The 21,330-nt window shown below is 47.8% G+C and overlaps 1 protein-coding gene across 1 annotated transcript in view; it reads left to right on the top strand.

The window, feature by feature from the left end:
* The window catches only part of LOC115320294, a 60,061-nt gene that overhangs the window by 17,591 nt on the left and 21,140 nt on the right, over positions 1 to 21,330 (top strand). Inside the window, exons 5-7 of the mRNA XM_040211197.1 lie at positions 9,631 to 9,752; positions 12,980 to 13,023; positions 17,034 to 17,142. Coding sequence (XP_040067131.1) covers positions 9,631 to 9,752; positions 12,980 to 13,023; positions 17,034 to 17,142 — 275 coding nt within the window. The remainder of the gene's footprint in view (positions 1 to 9,630; positions 9,753 to 12,979; positions 13,024 to 17,033; positions 17,143 to 21,330) is intronic.

The following is a 21,330-nucleotide window of genomic DNA, read 5'->3' as shown; positions in this document are numbered from 1 at the left end:
GATTCTTTGTTTCTGTTCACTGGCGCGGCGTAGACTTCGATATTTCCTTCTTTATCGTGCATGCTTGGTTCGTCATGTCGTCCAACTGGTGGGAAGGATTCCGACCGTGCCCGATATCCTACACTTGATGATCTGTTTCTTATGTAGTTTATTGGGCTTTGCTTCCGAACATATCTATTTCTGCATTCCTTGCTGCCTCTATAGTGGGATCCTTCACAGATCACGCATTTCGGGGTGCAGGAGTATTTTCCAAATTTTCCTTAGGCGACCTGCTCCGGTTCGCGCTCTTCTCTGCAGTTAGGGCATGACTTGCTCGGCCCTTTAGGGCATGCATCGGCCCTATGTTTGACGTGGCGACATTCCATGCATGCTTGCTTCCTTTTTTGTAGATGAAGAACTTCGTAATCATTGATCGGTACACAAAATAGTACGGTGGTCTTTCGGTGCCGAGAGTGACGAGGATGGCATAAGAGATCCCCATGCGCCTTGCGTTGACGATTCGTAAATTAGAGTTGCCGATTCTGACCATCTTCATGATGTCCTGGTTGGTAGTCCGTGAATCCGCAGCCAGGATCTTGGGCACCAGGATGCATGTTGTTCCTTCGAATTCCGCCATGTAGCAATAGACTTCTATCTGGGAGGCGTTCACTGTTATCTGTTGTAGGTTGGCGTAGGCTAAAGCTCTATCCGTGCTCGTGGTAAGTACTGTGACTGTATTGCTTATCTCGTTGACTCGAAATAAATCCGTACCAGAAACTTCCCTCCGTGATTGCTTGGCTGCCGTGACCACCGCTGCGATGACTTCTTCTCTGGGTGTGCGCTGCAGATCGAGTGCTCAAGGACGAAGGGTGATTTTTATTAGCCTCTCGGTGTCTTCAATAGCAATCCTGAACTTCCTTGCCGCTCTTGTTTGTTAGCTACTCCTGCTCCTACCTCCGTGAGGCTTCATACCTCCGTTGGAGGTAGGCTGCATTTGCTTCTCTGTTTCCCCATTCTTCGCGGATTGCTTTGTAGCTTGTTGCTCAGTGATATAGGGCAAGATATTCGCTTGGGCGTAAATGTACTCTTCGCATTGTTTCGGTGGGCTCTCCCCGTCGATGTCCATTCCATCTGTTGCCTCTTTAGGCCGAGGAATGTGAGGCCTAATACCAGCTACACTATCCATCCTATTGTAGCTTCTTAGATTAAAAAATTTGGAGACCTTGACGTTTAAATAGCTCCAAGTAACGTTCCGGCGTAATGATAGTGAAGAGAGTTCGACTCGCATTCAATTAAATCGAGAGGGTGCCTTCCGTGGAAGCCAAGAGCGAGCGCGCGGCGAAAATACGTTCCCACTTCTCCAAGGTCGACCGGCTTTTTTTTCTCTTCTAACTCCGTAGGAATAATATTTTTGTCTCTTTAGGCTTCGGCTAGGTGGTGCTAGCTATCGCCCGTTACAAAGGTATAGTCATTAACATCTATCCATTCAACGACGGTCGCTGATTTGGACGCTTGTTTTCCGATGGGCGTGCGAGATGCCCTTCTCCTGCATAGCCAACGTAATTGTATGTCAACAATTATCACAATTTTGTAGAGTACACTCATGACTGGAACGAGCAATAGGCTTTGATATGAATTGTTTATTTTGGTATTGGTTCTGTTGCGGAACATAATGTTCTCCTGGCTCCAAGTAACTTGCATTTTCTTGTGATGTTTTATGACATCCCTGCTACTATATATTATGTTCACATATATATTAGCTCTAAGGTGTCGACGCTTTATTTTTAAGCATTAAAATTCACTACGATGTTCTATTTAGGCGTGACGGCAACTATACATTGTGTTATATTGCCGCGACCGCAGCTGACCAAGCAGGCAGCGCGCTCGTGGCCTAACGGTTATCTCGCTTCCCTTCCGCGCAAAAAGTCAAGGTTCAATGACCGAAGGAATTGGGAAGAGCGCGCAAAAAAGACGAGTACAACGAGAATAGAGCACAGGACAAGCGCTGACTATCTACTGACGTTTTACTAAAAACGGCTTAAACAAGAAAGCACCACAAAGCCAACCAACGCCGAAAGACCCAAAGGCGTGTCGCTCACCAGGCATCTATAAAATCGATCTCTTTTTTGTGAAGAAAAACCGAAGGCTGGCTGACGCAGTTCCCCGAGCCAGCGTTTTCGATTGCATGCGCCTCCAGCACCTCTCTTCGCACTTTTCTGCATCCCTTCCCTACCGAAAAATCCGGTATAACTTTTCGCTATCCGGATTATGGAACCGGAAATCTATCTGGATTCTATCTGGAATTTAGGTTTTCAGAATTTATTCCTTTGTCTGCAATCTGGATTTCGGGTTTCCAGTAACAAATTTCCGGTTCCATATTCCGGATAAGGAAAGTTATACCGGATTTTTCGGTAGGGTTGCCAATGATTATGGTATATTTGAAGACGGGGTGACAAAGGAGTCTCTGAAGTGTACGTGTAAGTGACCTCCTGTCATTGACCGCAAGGAAAAGGCATGTTCACGCATTGTCTCGTCGACGCAGCGTCCCGATTGTCGTATATAAATCCGGTTTCCCTACGGTAATATAGACAGGAGATCACTTATACGTACACTGCAAAGACTGCTTGAGTCACCCCGTTTTCAAAGATATTATAATCATTGGCAGGGGCGAACAGAAGCGCAAAGGGAGGTGCTGGAGGCGCATGCAATTGAAAAACCTGGCTCAGGCACTGCGTCAGGCAACCTGCGATTTATCTTCACAAAAAAGATAGATAGAGATAGAGATAGAGGAAGATAGATAGATAGATAGATAGGCTGGTATTAGGCCATTGGTTGTTTTGGCGTTGGTTAGCTTTGTGGTGTTTTCTTGTTTGAGTCGTCTTTAATAACTTGAGTTGACAGTCAGTGCTTCTCCTGTGCTCAAAGTTCGTTGTACTCGTCTTTTTTGCGCGCTGTTCCTAATTTCTTAGTTCATGAACCAAGTCGCCTCCATCGCCACCTTACTTCAATGCCTGGCCGCTGGTACACGTTTTACACGTTTTTGTTGACTCTGTGATGTGCTGTTCTCGTAAATTCGAGAACCGTGTTGCTAATTCAAGGTCCGAATGTTCTGCACGCCGAAACTTCTACGCCGATTGTTTCAGAAGCCCACGCGCGTACAGAAGAGGCTCCGCGTGGCAAGCCGCAGTCAGTCTCGCCCCAGCGTTCTATCCTGCTGTTACGCAGACTTCGACGACCGCGACGCTCTGTTGCTCTCTTCTATTTTCTTTTTGGTTTTGGGCACAAGCTCGCCCCATTAAACGCTTGTTTTCTCAGTCATTCTTTGTTTCGTCCCCCCACCATTCGGGACATTTTCGGTGGAGCTGCGCTGTAACGCATGTCCCTGTAGCGTACCCCTCCGAGGGCCCGCAGTGCAAGTCCGACTCCAAGCCCTCGAAGATCCGAAGGCACTACCGAGACCCTGTTAAGTCGACGCACCCAAGGCCTACAACCGGAATTTGGACTTTTGCCACCCACGACTAAGCAGCCGACGAGGCCGACGATGGACAGCCAGTCGTCCCAGACATCGCATGCCGCCGGCGTCGTACACCTGCCCGTCGCACACCGGAATCCGACGCCATTCCACGGGGAGATTCACGAGGATATTGAGGATTTGCTACAACACTATGAACGTGTACCCGCCACAACGGATGGACAACTGAGCAGTGCATCGATAACCTCTCCTTCTCGCTTGAAGGCACTGTGAGTCATTGGTTTGAAAACCATGAAGCCTCCTTCACTACATGGGAGTCCTGAGCCGCCGAAGTGAAGAGGACGTTCATCAAACACCACAGCCGACAGCGAGCAGAGTACCTTCTTCAAACAAGGGTGCAGGGCACCAATAAAAGTGTGAACAGCTTTGCAGAAGAAGTCCTGCGTCTAAGTGCCCCAGCCAATCCGGAGGCCGCCGAGGAGAAGAAACTTCGCGTCTTCATGCGTGGCGCGAAGGGTGAAGTTTTCGGAGGCCTCATTCGCAATCCGCCGACGACCGTCGACGCTTTTGTGAGTGAAGCCATCAACATCGAGCGCGCACTCACGGCTCGAGCAAGCCACTACCACCGACTCGCCGGAGCGCCTACTGCTCCAACCGTCGCAGCTTCCGGACTTGAATAGGAGCAGTGTCGACAGCCTTCGAGAGATCGTCCGTGATATCGTCCGCGAAGAGCTCCGCAAGATCCTACCTGCTGCAGATCGCCCATCCTCTCTCACTCGCCGAGGTCGTCCAAGAGGAGGTTCACCGAGCCTTTCAGACCGAGTCTTCCGTCACCGTAGCAGCACAGGAGGAGCCCGCTATAAGCTACTCCGCATTGGTCCGACGGGCACCACCAGTCTCGCGTCCGTACATGGCGCCCCCCCACGTGAATCGCAAGCACCTCAGTACCCCCGACGCCAGGAAGATCGGGCACAAGTTTGCCCAGAATAAACTGCGGCAAGGAAGACCGACGTGTGGCGGACGGCCGACAGGCGACCGCTGTGCTACCACTGTGGTGAAGCTGACCACATCTACTGGATGTGCCCATACTGCCAAATGGGCCTACGAGGGTTTGCGCCGAACGACCCTTGCCCAAGGTATGGCGAACGCCCTCGTGACATAGAGGAATACCTCCGTCGCCTTCCGTCACCAGCGCCGACAGCATCACGAGGTTCCCGTTCTGCATCCCCTCGGCGTTCCGCAACGCTTTTCCGTCGGTCGCGCCGCGACAGCCTGTTTCCCGTTTCCCGCCGGGAAAGCTCAGTGCGCCAACTCCCGGAGGTGAAGTTGCCGTGGACGGACGACGTAAAGAGCCTCCAAGAACGAAAGAACGCTCCCACTTTCCCGAGGGTACAAATCAGAACAACGCCCCCGCATCGGTGTCCAACAACCTAAACGTAATTACCGACGGCCACGACGCATCGGCGCTCGTGGACACCGGAGCGGACTACTCAGCTTGAGTGGGAAACTCTCTCGCCGCCTTCGAAAAGTAACGACGCTGTGGAAGGGACCTAAAATACGAACTGCGGTGGACACCTGATTTCACCAGTCGGCAGTAGCACTGCTCGCGTTGAGATCCACGGTAAGACGTGCCCTGTGAATTTCGTCGTTCTGCAAGACTGTTCGAGGGACGTTATCCTCGGAATGAACTTTCTCTGCGAGTATGGCGCCGTCATCGAGCTCGGGTCAAACCAGTCGACGCTGCGAAAGCCGCTCCGGCCGCCGGTGGAGACCAACATGACGTCAATCGCGATCCGAGTTATCGCCGACCATGTGAGCCTGCCGCCGCGGTCGAGTGTTTTCCTCACCATCATAAGCGACGCAGCCATGCATGGTGAAGCTGTTCTGGAAGGCAGCGTTCAACTGCTCCTAGAAAAAGAAACTGGCGTCGCACGAGGCGTAACGGATCACCAAGTAGGACTTACAACTGTTCTCGTGACAAACTTTCGAGAGGAGTTGCAGCACCTAACGAAAGCTACCACCTTGGGCCACGTCGAGGAGCTTCAGGCGCCACCCGTGGTCACCGCAATCTCTGGGAAAACCTGGTCGTCAGAGCAGAAAAGCACGTCGCCGCCGCAGCTCGACATCAACCCCGAGCTCCCAGCTCCAGTAGCTCCGGCGACTGGTTTATCTCCTCACCGAATACAATGTTTGTTTTGTTGCATCGTCGAAAGTTCCCCAAACACCAATGGCGAAACATCGCACTATTGCCGACGACGACGTACTTCCTGTTCACCCGTCGCCGTATCGAGTCTCCTTAAAGGAAAGGACGGTGATTCAAGATCAAGTCCAGGGAATGCTCGACGACGACACCATTCAACCCTCAAGAAGTCTGTGGGCGTCTCCAGTCGTCCTTGTAAAGAAGGACGGAACCCTGAGATTCTGCGTGTTTTATCGTCGGCTGAACGCTGTGACCAAGAAGGACGTTTATCCGCTTGCTCGCATCAACGATACGTTAGACCGACTGCGCCACTCCCGATATTTTTCGTCGATGGACCTGAAGAGTGGTTACTGGCAGATTGAAGTTGAGGAACGCGACCGAAAGAAAACTGCCTTCGTCACTCCCGACGGACTGCCCGAATTCAAAGTGATGCCGTTCGGACTTCGTACAGTACCAGCCGACTTCCAGGGTGTCACGTACATTGTGCTGGCAGTTCTGAAATGGCAGAGCTGCCTCGACTACCTTGACGATGTCGCGGTATTTTCACGGGATTTCGACAAACACCTGAGACGACCTCGAGCCGTGCTTCAAGCCATCAAGACCGCCGGCCTGTCACTCAAGCCAACAAAGTGTCAGTTCGCCTATGGTGAACTAAAGTTCCTTGGCCACGTCGTGAACAACAAATGTGTCCTCCCTGACGCGAGAAGACCCGCGCGTAGCTGCATTTACGCCGCCGTCTAACAAGAAGGGCGTGAGAAGATTCCTCGGACTTTCTGCCTACTACAGGCGCTTTGTTGGGGACTTCGCCAAGCTGTCTGCTGCGCTGGCGCACCTCACGAAGGACGCCGTGAAGTTTAAATAGACCGAAGAACACCAGGCGGTCATTCGATAAGCTCAAACAAAGACTCCAGACGCCCCCGATTATTGGCCGTTTCGACCAGTTCGCTGAAAGAGACATCCACACGGAGGCCAGAAACAACGGACTTGGCGCGGTAATAGTCCAATGCAAGACAGGGCGGAGTGAGTCATCGCATACGCGAGTCGGACGCTAAGGCGGAGACGAACTACTCAACGACTGAAAAGGAGTGCCTTGTTTGCGTCTGGGCAATAACAAAGTTCCGCCTATATTTGTATGGAAGCCCTTTTCGCGTGGTCACGGACCACCACTCGCTCTGCTGGCTCGCGAATCTGAAGGACTCCTCCGGACGCCTCGCCCGGTGGAGCCTACGACTGCAGGAGTTCGACATGACCGTGGTGTACAAGTCCGGCCGGAAGCACAATGACGCCGACTGCCTGTCAAGGGCCCCAGTCGAGGCCGGTCCTGCGTGCATCGATGACGACGACGATGGGTGTTTCCTCAGCGCTCTGGATGTCAGCGGCATGGCAGCACTTTAACGAGATGACCCTGAACTGCAGGCTCTCATCGAGCACCTAGAGGGACAAGCGAGTGCGGTTCCCCGTCCTTTCCTACGAATCCTGCCTACCTTCTCCCTACGGCAAGGGGTGCTGTGCAAAGAGACTTTTGTTAACAGCGTCACAGCATGGAATCTTCCAATGATGTCATGACGACCCAATGGCTGGACACCTAGGCTTCAGCAGGGCGCTCGCCAGGATTCGAGAAAAGTACTACAGTCATGTCTCGTTAATATGGACCCCGTTAATATGGATACTCCACTATATGGGCACTACTTTCGGGGTCTCGTTAATATGAAAAACTCAGATTATGGAAAACCTTTTTACGAAAACGGAGGTGTCCATTGTTACGAGACATCACTGTACTGGCCGAGGCTACCGAAGACCGTTCACCTCTACACTCAATCACGCCATGAGCGTCAGCTACACAAGAAACCGCCGACGAAGCCGTCAGGACTTTTGCATCTGATTTTCCCCCCGTCCACGCCGTTCCAGCAGATCGGAATGTGTTTACTTGGCCCTTTCCAACCGTCAACGTCGGGAAACCGCTGGGTAATCTTCGCCTAAGATTATCTCATACGGTACGCCGAGACGAAACCCCTTCCATTAAGTACGGCTGTTGTAGTCGCCAAGATTTTCATCGAGACCATTGCCCTCCTGCACGGCGCCCTCGAAGTCCCTATTACAGGCCGTGGATCTTCTTTTATGGCGCTGCTGACGCAAGAGATCTTTCGTCCCTTTGGCACCGGCCACCGTCGAACCACTGCGTACGATCCGCAGGCAAATGTACTAACAGAACAGCTAAGCAAAACTATACCAACATGTATGTCGACAACGAGCAAAAGACTTGGGACGAGGTGTTACCCTACGTCACGTTTACTTACAACACGGCGATGCCACAATAGTAACCCCGTTTCAGCTGGTGCATGGAAGAAAAGTAACGACCATGCTCGACGCAATGCTACCCCATGAACCAGCTGGTGATGGGATCCCCGAGGCCCAGGTCGTTGCTCAATGAGCCGAAGAAGTTCGCCAGCTCGCCCGACTCCGAATTCAAGACCAACAACGTGTCGACGCTACCCGGTACAACCTTCGTCGGATCGACTTTCGCTTGAAGCCCGGAGACCGTGTGTGGGTTTGGACCCCGATATGCCGCTGTGGCCTCAGCGAGAAACTCCTGAAACGGTATTTTGGACCCTACAAGGTACTTCGTCGATTTGGAGATCTGAACTACGGGGTGATGCCGGACGGAACAAGAACATCATCATGCCGCCCACCAAGCCCTGAAGTCGTCCACGTCGTGCGCCTGAAGCCGTATTACGCTCAATAGGACTGTAGACCTTATGTGTTCCTAATGACTCTTTAGCTTGTCGTTCTTTTTATTTGCTTTGTTCTGTCCTGTGTTGAATCGGGGCGATGCTCTTTTTAAAGTGGGGAGTAATGCTGCGAGCGCAGCTGACCGAGCAGGTAGCGCGCTCGTGGCCTAACGGTTAGCGCGCTTGCCTTTTACGCAAGAAGTTAAGGTTGAATTCCTGGCCGCGGGTGCACATTTTTGTTGACTCTGTAATGTGTTGTTCTGATAAATTCGAGAACCGTGTTGCTAATTCAGGGTCCGAATGTTCTACACGCCGAACCTTCTACGCCGACTGTTCCAGAAGCCCCCGAGTTTACAGAGGCTCCGCGTGGCGAGCCGTAGTCACTCTCGCCCCAGCGTTCGATGTTGCTGTTACGCCGACTTCGACGCCCGCGACACTCTGTTGTTATCTTCAGTTTCCTTTTAGGCTTTAGGCATAAGTTCGCCCCATTAAACGTTTCAGCTTCCTCAGTCATTCTTTGTTTTGTCACCTCATCCTTCGTGACAATAATTCCCGGTAGACTTGTTTTGGTGTTTTCTCCGCGATGGCAATTAAGGGCACGTTCGCGACGGAGAAAGACTATATAGTGAAGATCAATTTAAATTTCCAGTTTTTATTGTCCATTTTATGTACAATTACATTTCCAAGGCAAATAGATAAATATTTTGCAGTTCGTTAGCACAACACACGATGGCTCTGTTTTGGCTTATTTTCAAAATTACGTGTTTATAAAGTCATAATCGTATGAAAATTAGAATGTTATAACTGTGGAAGCAAAGTGTTGTGTAAAAAAAAAAAACTTAAAATTTAGAGGCTGTAACATAATATTTTATCTTGGCTGCCGTAGGAAAGGTCAATTATATGAATGTGTCTAATAGACGTATAAGAACATGTGAAGGGGTATCGAACGTACATAGCTTTACTCAAGACTTGTGTAATATTTATAAATTATGGTATGTCTGTTTGACAGACCACACAATTAAATATTATATCTTAGATAGGAATTTTACTTGAGTTCCCATAGTTTTATTGTAGATTTGAAAGCGTCTCTTTTACATCAAGTATGATCCAAAGTCGTTTTTGTTTTATCTTTGACACAAAACAGTACAATTACGAAAGTATATTCTAGAAGAGATTCGTTCAAGTAAGGACCTGCGCAGTTTTACGGTAGAAGTTAAGGTCAACTAAGAAATTCATAACTTGTGTTTCAGGAATCCGGCGCAATAGAAAGCATTCCGATGGATGAAAGAGAAATTTACGAGAGCTATAAGAAGTATTACACACGAAACAGACATCGTCTGGGCTGTCCGGACGCCGCATTCTATGTCACAATGTAATTATGTTTTATTATATCATGTTCCTGTCACGTTCGTCCATTAATTAATAATAAAACAATAATATTTCTTCTTTTTGTATATGCTGCCATCTGCTTCTAAGCAAAAGTGACGATCATAAAGAACTGCGCTTTGTTTTGAGCCCCATATTGTATTCGCAGGAGTTAGACTATTTTTTTTGTGCTACCTCACTTGTAGCTGACCAGAGCTTACAAACACATATCTGTACTGTAATTATAAAAATGGCGACCTATATTATCAACGTCTAGTTGATAACCATGAAACGATTTTGAAATCGAATTTTGTCCACCGCACGTCATAAATGGTGTGAAAAGAAAACCAAAACAGAAAAATAGAGAGCCAGAAAATCTTTTCGCTATAGAACTTCTAAAAGAAAAGCGGACTCTTTTCTACCTTCTATCCCTCGAAAGCTCTCTCCCTTTTCAATGCGATGCCTCCGCGGTTCCACTGCACGTAAGGCAAATCCATATCACCTATTGAATCAGAGCCTACTTCACCAGCACCGCGATCATAAACAATAAACAGCCGGCGAATGTTTCTTAAAGCTTTTGTTAAATTATAGTCTGATCCACATTGTGTTGAATAATTAGCGACGTGACGGAAATTATCGAATTTTGTATTGCTCGAAGCTATGTGCCATCTATCGTATGGTAAACGAAGTAAGAGACAGCGCCTGTGCATAGCGGCCTGTCTGCTGAAAAGCATGCCGTCGATGGCGATGAACGACGTAGTCGGCGTGGTGGAAGCTAATCGTTTTGCGCAGAGCGCTTTTCTTGACTGAATTCTCGTCGCGCGTCGCAATGCTAACCCAGCACGTCCTAGCAGAGAAGACTCATCTATTCATGCGGTGATGCTGTGCCGGCACCTTCACGACAGCAGAAACGCTCGTGCCGTCGACTGTTTACTTCGACTACAGTAGTGCTATCTTAGCATTTGTCTCCTCGAACATCGCCCCAATTTATTATTTTGCGGACTGCATCCGTGTGATCAAGTTCAAGATATTACTGGTGCGTACTGTGTTTAGGGGCATGTATGGAGGATGCGAATTTTGACGCGTTTTCATCACCCGAGAAAATCGATTAATGTTAGCAATCTTTCAATAATCGCAACGTCTATGTGATCACAAAATCATATTTCTGCGTTGATGTATATCTGCTAAGATAGCATTTTTATTTATTTTTGCAATCGCAGGAAAGATTTGTACTATCCGTAAGGTCGTGTTTTAAAGTCGTGTTTGTCCAAGACGACGTACTGCATCTTTTTTCTTTTCTTTTTTCACCCACTCTGCCCTGCCAGCCTACCCTGATAAAATAAAAGTTAGTAGAGCTTGAGCCATTGAAAACTATGTGCATTTTTTGCTACGCCAGTGAGTGACAGCGCGTCCCCTTCTTTTGAGAGATACCGCGGAAACTGCTGTCGTGCTGACGACCTTCTGCGCTTTGTACAAGTGCATGGGACCAGTCCCATGCTATCGCTGTAGCGCAACATATCAATTTGAATTTCGCTCAGCTGTGATATGTCCATGGCCATCGCGGTGATTAGAGGCGCCGATTCAGAAAATATGTCGGTGCCATTGGCGCCATTAGAGCAGTAAAACGATGGTGCCTTGAACGCGTCTCCGACTGGTGTGTTTGCCGCCTCCAAAAAAGTGGTCCCTCGATTTCCACCTGATGACGTCATAAAAGTATCATGCTGTCGCCGGTCGCGATCCTGGCGGTGTCCTAACAGCTGTGCTGTATGTGGCAGGTGCCTGTTCCGCTGCAGGTCGCTCTCCAGTGTGGCAGTCGACGGAAGCTTCCGCAGCCTGAAGTTGGGACGCCGTGACGACAGCGACACTCGCGTTCGGTTGTGTTACTCGCAGCTTTCTAGTTAGCATTGTTAAGACACTCGCATTCGGTTGTGTTACTTGCAGCCTTCTAGTTAGCATTGTTACGACCAACCGCCAGGATCCCGACATGCAACAGCAGGACACGTCGGCTTCTGTGACGTCATTTGTTGCCACCTCGGGACCACTTCTGATGTATGGCCAGTACAGGGCGCTAAACACACCAGTCGAAGACGCGCTCTGGGCACCGCAGTAAAGCCCTGTGGTAAAGCCTACCAGCACACTGCCAGCTCGCCGCTAACGCTCCCATTCTCCTGCTGCCGGGAGAACTTCCGCTTCCGGTCAGAGCGCACGTAACGACCGTCAGAATTACGCTGCGGCTTGTTTTGCGGTGAGTTGCAGGAAAGAAAAACTCAATATTTAAATAATTTTTCGTGTAAAAGCTCATTATCCGAAACGAAAACAGTGAACATTAAAGGTTCAATGTGAAAGTTATTTGGCATCAGTAAAAAGGTAATTTCATGGTCCAAAGATGTACGGTTCTATTTCGTTTCACTCCTAAAACGGGTCGAAAGTGTTTTTGCCACACGCGAACCTAAGCCAGGGTGGCTGGGCTTGTGTAAACCACTGCTCGAAATGCGGTTTGTTTAATATGCACTGCAAAAGCCGTGTGGTGCATTTTCAACTGGTATTGGCGTGACCTGTTGCTTGTTATTATAACAAAGAAAAAAAACAAGTCATTTCATGGTTCCTTTAATTTTGAGCGTGCCTATGTTCTGGGTGTTAGTTTTCTCTTCCGCTCTCAGCCACTTCGGTGACTACGTGGCGAGGCGGCGGCCTAGGGATCCCCAGGTGGCTGGTTCGAATCCCGGCCGAGGTTCCCCAATCTGACTGAGGATTTTTGCGGAAAAGTAGAAATACTTGTTGTTGGACCAGTTGGTGATGAACATTTTGAACTATGGTTAACAACGCTAAAAAGACGAATACAAGAGAGAATACAAACACGGGAACGTTAGCATGTGTCAGATATGATGCGTTGGTTTGGCACGTAGGACACCCAAATTTGGCTTTGATCTCTTTTGGCCAGAACAGCAGTGGAGAGAGGGGAGGGGAAGGGGGGAAGGGCGGATTTGTGTTGTCGGCATTTTGCTTTTGTTTCTAGTTGGAAAATTGTTAATTATGGCTGGGGGAATAGCGGTTCGAATGGAATAGCGCAGCGTCATTCCCAGCCTCAACATGGTAACCAGACTCCTTATGTAGTCGGTTTCACCAGCACTGCGAAGTTTATGGATGAGGCAGAGTTCTTCGATTCGAACTGCTATTCGCCAACCCCTATAGTGTTCATTGCTAAATACGATTAACGTGCGTGTTTTATTTCAGGAATTATTTCATGGAAGATGTTGTGGACGAATGTACGTGGTTTGGTGAGATGTGGAAATGTTGATGATTTGGCACTAATGACACTGGAACAGGGAATGTGTCCTCGCGTAAACATTATTTGCACATCAAAAAAGTGAAAGCCGTTTACAACTCCCTGTAACGCCGAATTAGAGCGCAGCTCTTGAGGAGGAGGAGGGAAGGGTACTGAGGGGAGGGTAGACTCCTCCTCCTTTTCCTCCTTCTCCTCCTCCTCCCCTCATTCTTGAATATGCTCCGGGGGGGTCACCTGACCTCGGGGGGAGGGGGGTCACGTGACCTCGGGGGGGGGGGGGGTGTCACGTGATTTCGGGGGAAGAGAGGGGGTCGTCACGTGACCTCGGGGGAGGGTCACGTAACTTGGGGAGTCACGTGACCTTGGGTGTCACGTGACCTTGGGGGGTCAAGTGACCCTTTAAGAGGGGTCACATGACCTCTGGGGTCGCGTGACCTTGGGGGGTCACGTGACCTCGCGGTTACGTCGACGGCGACGTCGACGCCGCTCAAGCCGGAAACGGGCGCCTAAACGCTGCGCTCTAAAAGGAAAAGACCCACATCTCCTAGGAAACAATACCTACTATTTTACAAGCAACAATATATTTCATTCGGCTGCTTTGAATTAGACAGCGCATGTGCCTACAGAGCCAACTCTTCCACGAGTGGTATGGACACCTCGCGTCCTACCGAACGCACACTCATCGCGCTGTCCACACCGCCGCGCAGCCGCACGTGTCCGATGGAGAAGACTGCCTCCGGCGCACTGAGATACTAGGTTCACCAACATAGCAGTGACGGTTTCCTCCGCTGCCGCTGGAGTATTCACGACGATAAATGGCAGCAGTCACTGCTCCCAATTGATAAGGAAAAATCTAGGGCCCGTTTGCTCGAAGCCGGTTAACATTAACCGCGGTTAAAAGTTAACCGCCCTTCCCTTCTAGATACGTACAAGTACCTAGCCAAGTTTGACGAGGGCTAGATGAGCGACAGCTCCGTGTTTTATTATGGAATAGTAGCTGGTGTCACCTACTGGTTTGTTGCGAATGTAATTGTCTTCCGTGAAAAAAATTCCCGAAAAGGAGGGACCCAAAAACGCGCGCTACCCGGTTTTCGCGACGCTGCGCGGCATACGTTTGAGCAGACGCATTTTTTGTGGCTCGTGGTACAGATATTGGGTAAGGTAAAACTATGTTCACCCTTCTTTGGAAAATTTCTAAGTGCTTGGCTGTCTGAATTGGAGACAAGCCTCGTTGAAATTTCCTTCCAAGTTCGAAAGAGGACGACGAGGTTCAGCCCTATGGAAACGATAAGAAGCGAGCAGGGAAAGCCGGGCGGTACACCGGCAGCATGGTTGTCCAGCATGTAAGAACTGTAAATAACACCATCATAGATTGAAAAACCTGTGATTAGGCTCCAGTGAAAATATATCCATTTGTAAATTACTCAAGCATCGAGGAGAACGCTGGAAGTGTAATCAAACCCCTAGTAAAGTATTTTGTGTAATTCTACGGTTCGCGCGCGCTGGCCTTCCCCTCATAGAAAAATCGAAATAAATAATCATAACAAAGCTTTGACGAACGCGCGTGCAAGGCGAAATTTCTTTCCGGCGTTTTTGCTTTAGAACAGTAACTACTGCAGACGTCAGCACGTGCAGCGCGTGTAACTACACTCGTAGTACTCGTAGCATGCACAACCTCGGTGCTTAGGAAATTTAGCGAAAGGTCTATTGGGACGCTGTCTGCTTTTGTGTGCTATCAATACCCGGCCGATTGAGTCAAGGCAATGAACTCTCCAAAGACGTTGCCATGCCGACACTTATCGCGTTCATTTAGGCTTAGGAATGGCCAGAATCGAAAGACTATATAAAAAATGCGGCGCTGTCATTGCTCGTGCTTTACGATTAAGTGAGGTAAGGCAAAGTGAAAGCCTCTTGCACCATTCATTGCTGACTAACGCGCTCGATATTGCAGCTACAACGACATATTAGTTCCAGAGCTAGCGGCGCTCACTCACCGAGGCGCCGTCATGTTTCCCCGCCGTCCTTTCTCTGGCGGTCACGTGACCTAAACTTGTCCCTCGTAGGGAAATGCAGTTAACTTCTAACCGCGGTTAGAGTTAACCAGCTTCGAGCAAACGGGCCCAGAGATTGCGGCATGTGCAGCCATTCCAGCAACGCAAAACGTGTTCACTCTAAAAAAAAAAAAAAAAAAAGGTATATTCCTACACTTCTTGTCACATATACGACACCCCAAGACTTCAGTTGCATGTACAGCGCACTGGCGTGTCACTGACGCTACCAAATTCTACGAGCGGCTTGATAGCCGAGTTTTACAACTTATTAAGATAGCTAATGAAAGTATAACTGACTGCAAAAAAAGATTTCGGGATTTTCCTGGCTCAACTGCAAAACCTTGTTTTGTTTTTTTCTGTCGACTTATTTTATGCGTACTTTAGCTGTTTAATATGTCATATCGTACTGTCATCAACCTTCTCGCAAAAGTTGGGGCAGTCAATTCGACGTCAGCGCGCTGTACGTCGAACTGAAATTTTGGGTGACGGATATGTGAAAAAGTTGTAAGATATATACCCCTTTTTTTAGGGTGTTCGCACCAATGCCATTAGATATTTTCGGTGTAAACTATGTTTCCTAGTTTGTCATTTGAAAGTGTTTACGTCCCTTAGGTTTGTTGACTTATCTACTTTAAAATTCTCGGTCTACGCGCCAAAAGGCGGAGCGACGTCTCAATTTCAATAGGCATTATGGCGTCGCTCCACAACTAAGATCTCCAAAACATGCGACAAATCGGGACTAAAACACAGACTTCCAAATCGCGCAGTGTAATAATTTTGACACCTTGTTTAAAGGAGCTGTGCAATAATTTTAACGTTGAAAGAATTGGCATCTTCCACATTTGACGTTGTTCATCTTGTCACAAAGGACAGAAAACACACCTCCCTCCTTGGAAATGTTGCGATTCCGCCGCTTAATCGCCAGGCAAAAATGAGAATATTCCCCGACATGGAGCCGCAAGCGGCGGCCATGAGAATCACGCGGCATGACGTCAATGGGGGTCTTGTAGAAAGATAGCAAGTTGTGCGAATACCTGCTGGATAAAAGGTAACTTTTCTATAAATCTTGTCGTGGCAACATAAATATAAATGCGTCAAAAACCTGGTATCAGCGACAAAAAAAAATTATTATACGGAGTTTTAGTGCTGCCATCTATCCTAGGCCCACAAAACTATCAGCTCTATCTGCTACCGCGAACAGCCGTCAGAAGCCAGAGGGGGAGGGGGACAGAGCCGGACGGGGATGGATGGACCCAGATGAGACTCTCTTCTTTTCACCATATTTCACGCTGCGCCAACCAGCACGTGGTCACACGGTCGCGAGCGGATGAGTTCTCGCTGCTCACGGATCGCTCTAGAGAGAGAGCTTCACCGGAACCCCGTGCGACCCCCATTGAGGTCACAGCGCACGTGACTCGGAAGATGGTGAAGGACTTGAGAGGTGCTGAAAACCTCAGTCTTTGTCCCTTTTTAAAATAAAAACTAGGACATGCAGGCAAAAGCGTGTTTTTTGTTTGCCTTTGCTTCAAAAATTTTGAGACACCAACTCCCAAATTATTTAAGCAAAGCACTGAAACTGTTGCACAACTCGTTTAGCTTCCCTAGATATATCTTTTTTTCAACTTCAGTACCAACTAAAAATATTGCCTTCAAAAACAAAAACAAAAATAAGGTTTTTCTCATTATTATCTAACTTTAATTAGGAAGAAAACAGTCGTTGGACTTACTGAACATTTCTGCGAATCGAAAGTATAAAGAGACACGCCTAGATGGCATATTCTCCAAAATGAATACAAAATATAAATATTGCATCGTAGTGCCCTGCATTATATTAGTTGGAAAACAAATCACATATCCTTCGTGCGATTAATGCGTCATCGGTTTTAGACTACAGCACGATACTTCCGATCACCCTGCTCGTACAGATATTAACAGTCTGATTTTCTTCTAGCTACGACGGAGGTCGGAGGCCTGTGTGGGAACGCCAGCATGGGAATTTTCTACGATGACGGAGTTTCCTTTCTGGGAGTTCACGCACTGAGTCGTGAGCTGGCTTTCCTGTACGTTTTCTCTAGGAAAGTGGGCTGCATTGCATCCTTCCTTTATTTGTTATTGACGGCCCCTTACTTATTCAGTGTTTTGTTCGCGAGAAAAAAAAATGGTTTCTAAGCTATAGCCACGGACACTTTAAGTACCTTAGGAGTTGCGAGTCGGAAGCGTCTTATCATTACGGTACAAGTCGATAAAAAGCACAGACGAACAAATTGTGAAACAAAAAGCTTGAACTTAATAACTCCCACCCTGAACAATGGCCCGTGACCACCGGGGCACCTGATCACGCCTGTTGGAGGGTGCACTGCTAGCGTCAAGATGCGATCTTGGGTGCGTTTTTTAAGTTGTCAGTAACTATAGAACTTTTATGCCTACATCGGTCCCCCGCAATGGAGTTCCCATATTCAAAATGCGAGACGAAAAAAAAAAAAAAAAACTAAATATTAAACCCTGGCACAATGGACATTTTGCTGAATTACCCGAGCATAAAATAAAATGCCGGGAACGTACGTACTCGCGCTGGGCGTGCTGGCGTCTTCAGCTTTAACTGTTCGAAAGCCAAAATCTAAAAAAAGTAGCACATCGCACGCGCACCACCGACCCTTGATTTCGGTTATTTACCTCGAATATTGTACATAGGGAAGGCAAGCACGTGCAGCGCTGCGTGCCTACGTTCTCAACATCCTCTTTGATGCTTGGGTAATTTAGCGAAAGGTAACACGGATGAGCGAAATTCGCAAATGAAACGTGAGCACTTTCCAGTGGAGTGGCGTTAGAAGAACGATGTTTTCCCCCGCATATTGAAACTTCTCCGATTCAAGGTAGCGACACCACCTGAACTTTTGGATCTAGGAAAGTCCTTCTGCTGTGCTATGCGCCAAAAAACGGAGGGGAAAGGAGGAGACAAAAGCGCAAGGGGGACGTCAGACCGCCGAGCTCTGGTTGATATCAACGAGATAACCCAGGAATTTCTAAACATTTTGTCTAAGGAGCCAGATGAGGGATATGTCGCAGTCTGCAGGGCCGGGAAAAAAAAAGAAAAAAAGGAATTGTAATTGAAGATTAACAAAGTTACTAAGTCTCTATACTCATTTAATCATGTAAATTAATGTTAGAGCATGTATTAAAAGGAAAAAAAAACACCTAAGGTGGATGACTACATACGCATCAAATTAAAATTTAATATTTAGGTAATGATGCCATTACTCAACACTTATGACCAAGACGATTTACCCGGCATAAATCAAAGAGCATGGACACCTTGCCGCATTTGTGCAGTGCAAACGACTACTGAGAATCAAAAAAAAATTTAATCCTGACAACATCAAATAGTTGCGACAGAGGGCACTACGCCCAATGTACGCGATAACCCAATGGAATTTTTACATAGTTAGGCAGACATGAAGCAGGGGACTAAGAATTGCAAATGCTGGTGATGACAATTTTAAGTGAATTATATGGCGAGGAGACCCGTGTTACGATGCAGTTTCAATAGTTTTTTTTTGGCATCTTTATTTGAGCAATTGGAGCGCGTCGAAAGAAAGCGACGAAGGGTTTCTACGCCGAAGCGCCATTTTACCTCTTTTTACTCTTTTGCTAAATAATATCGTGAAATTGATCCCTCCGCTACTGCAGTCACGGTTCATCAACCTCGACCCCGGTGTGGCATCTGTAGACGGGGGCCACATCGCCCCCACAACTCCACACCGCATACACCAACGGACCGACCTCAGTGGAGGCATTCTAAAGACTATCCGAACGGCATGCTCTGCCGAACGGCGAGTAAACGAACGCAGACGAATCTTTAACGTCTGAAACGGAAATTTGCATCGACTCCCTGACCGCTGGGCAGCATCTTCCCAGCTTTCCGGACACTGATAATTCGACTTCAACGGACGACGGAGGCTACACTACAAAACTATAAAAAAAAAAAGAAAAAAAAAAAAAAAACGTGTCGTCAAGTAGGAGTGTGTGTTTTCGAACAGTAAAGTAATATCCGTTGAGGCCGGACCTGAGACTCTGACTGTAACAAATTACACCAACTAAAACTGACAGAGCTAGTTGAGTCAAAAGTACCCGCCTCCATTGTTCAAACCCGCCCGACCTACAAACTCAGCCTGATCTTTGCCAATGCACGAAATTCTGAAGGGCTTTCATCTCTTCTGAAAGTGACATCTCTGCTGGGAATCGCTGTGAAATCTTTCAGCCCCGTTCCCGAGCCCAAGCAGCCGAAGTCATCAGAGTTCGCGCCAACATCGAAACTTCCGAGATACATGAAGAGTTAAAGATCGACACCGATACATCCATTGCATATGTTCGTCGGATTGGTACTTCTACCACAGTAGCCATAAATATCTCTACATCAAGACTTCCAGGGTACGTTTTACTCGGTTTTGTACGGCACAAAGTGGGACCATTCACGGAAACGCCAATGCAGTATCATATGTGTTCCCGTTTTGGGCACATGAAATCTACTGCCGGAATTCTTCGACTTGCTCGCGTTGTTCCGGACAACAGCAGCGAGTTAACTGTGATGCCCAAACAACAGCTGCCCGCTGCTATAATTGTGGCAAGGAACATGAGGGGACGCCACATCAGTGCGGGAAACGGAGACATGAACTGGAAATACGCCGACTACTACTACAAGACAAATTGGTCTACAAAACAGCACAAAGGACAACCAACAATACTCTTGAGCAAGACCTGACTAGTGAATACTTTCCTCTGATAAGTATGCAAAACCAACAACATGCAAGCTCAAACAAAAGTTACGCTTGCAACAAAGACAATGACACAACAGCGTCCAGAGTGGATGAAGCTTCACCTCAGCAGAGAACCTTAAATGTTGTTCCTGCAAGGGTAACTGCAAAGAGAAAACATGTTTTTTTAAACAGCCTAATTGGGACAAGCATGTCTCAAAACAATTTTTCCACGAAAAAAATGTTTTTACAGCAATATTTACTGCGCGATGCTGATTTTAGTTTGTGGCTATTTCGTCCGTTTTAAATCCCGCGCCACAAAGTGGGTATTATACGTCACATAGTGGCTGCTATACGTCACGGACTGGCTGCTGTACGTCACGGAGCGACGTCCGATAGCAACTCTTCTCATAGGCTAGAGATTTATGTACAGCTTAGATCTTGGTTGTTAAACCTTTGTTATATGTTGTAATTTCCTTTTGAGCAGCATATTTTTACGTTTAAAGAATAACCCATGTAATGGGAGTTATTATTCTTTACAAAAGGTTTACAAGATGGGCACTCCCGTTTGGATTAATACTATAGCGAACAAAAGCTTCGACGTGCTTTCATGGCTGCTGAAGTCTCTGCTACAGCCCGTCTCGCCTACCTCGACAAGTCATTTTTCCGAAGTGATCAGTGTTTCTACCTTGACTAGTCGTTTCGCCGAAGTGATCAGTGTTTCCTGCTGACCCAGATGTTTGAGTGAGACTTCCTAAAGTGAAGTAGTGTGTGTTTAGCAGCTGTCGCAAGCGCTAGTGATAGGAAGCGACGCGGAGTTTTGGCTTTCATAGTGCGGTTTGTTACTTTCGTTTTCCTCTTTGCTTTCTTAGCATGTTTTTTTTTCTTGCGTGTTCAAATGCCAATTTTTTTTAGATGTCAGCTCTTGTAAAGCGGCACCGTTGCTCTGTAAAGCGCGGCCAGATGAGTGATCGCGACAGCGAGCCTTCCAGCAGCCATGCCGCCACGAAAAATGAATGCTATTTGGCTGGACGGAATCGGGCGTTTGCGTAGCTACAAACGTGTCCTGGTACGTTCTCGTCATTTCGCTCCGGAGACCTTCGAGATTCGCACCGAGTGCATTGAAGGTCCGCGGCTGAGACACAGCTGTTACGTAAAAAACTTGACACAACCAGGTTATTACGTAACAGCTGTCCGCAGAAGCCATCGGACGTCTGAATTCCGCGTTAGCAGACAGATTTTTCTCGGCTTCCGAGCCATATTACATAAAGTTGTTTGAATTGAATGTGTACTGTTATCGTAAATCTTGGTTTGTAATTGCGCCTCTGTAGATCATCTTATTAATTTTGCTGGAGACACGCGAACGACGAGCATAACAAAATCGTTTGCACATTCCGTATACCTCGCAAAAGCACTCTCCCAGCCACCTTGCGAAAAGCGCGAAACACAGAGTCCGCACCGTCCTGACTTCCCAGTCTTTTACCTGCTTCAGAACAG

The sequence above is a fragment of the Ixodes scapularis genome, unplaced genomic scaffold (genome assembly GCF_016920785.2).
Source record: "Ixodes scapularis isolate PalLabHiFi unplaced genomic scaffold, ASM1692078v2 ptg001864l_1__unscaffolded, whole genome shotgun sequence".
NCBI classification, from domain to species: domain Eukaryota; kingdom Metazoa; phylum Arthropoda; class Arachnida; order Ixodida; family Ixodidae; genus Ixodes; species Ixodes scapularis.
The sequence above is the reverse complement of the archived record's forward strand: the minus strand, read 5'-3'. Positions and strand labels throughout refer to the sequence as shown.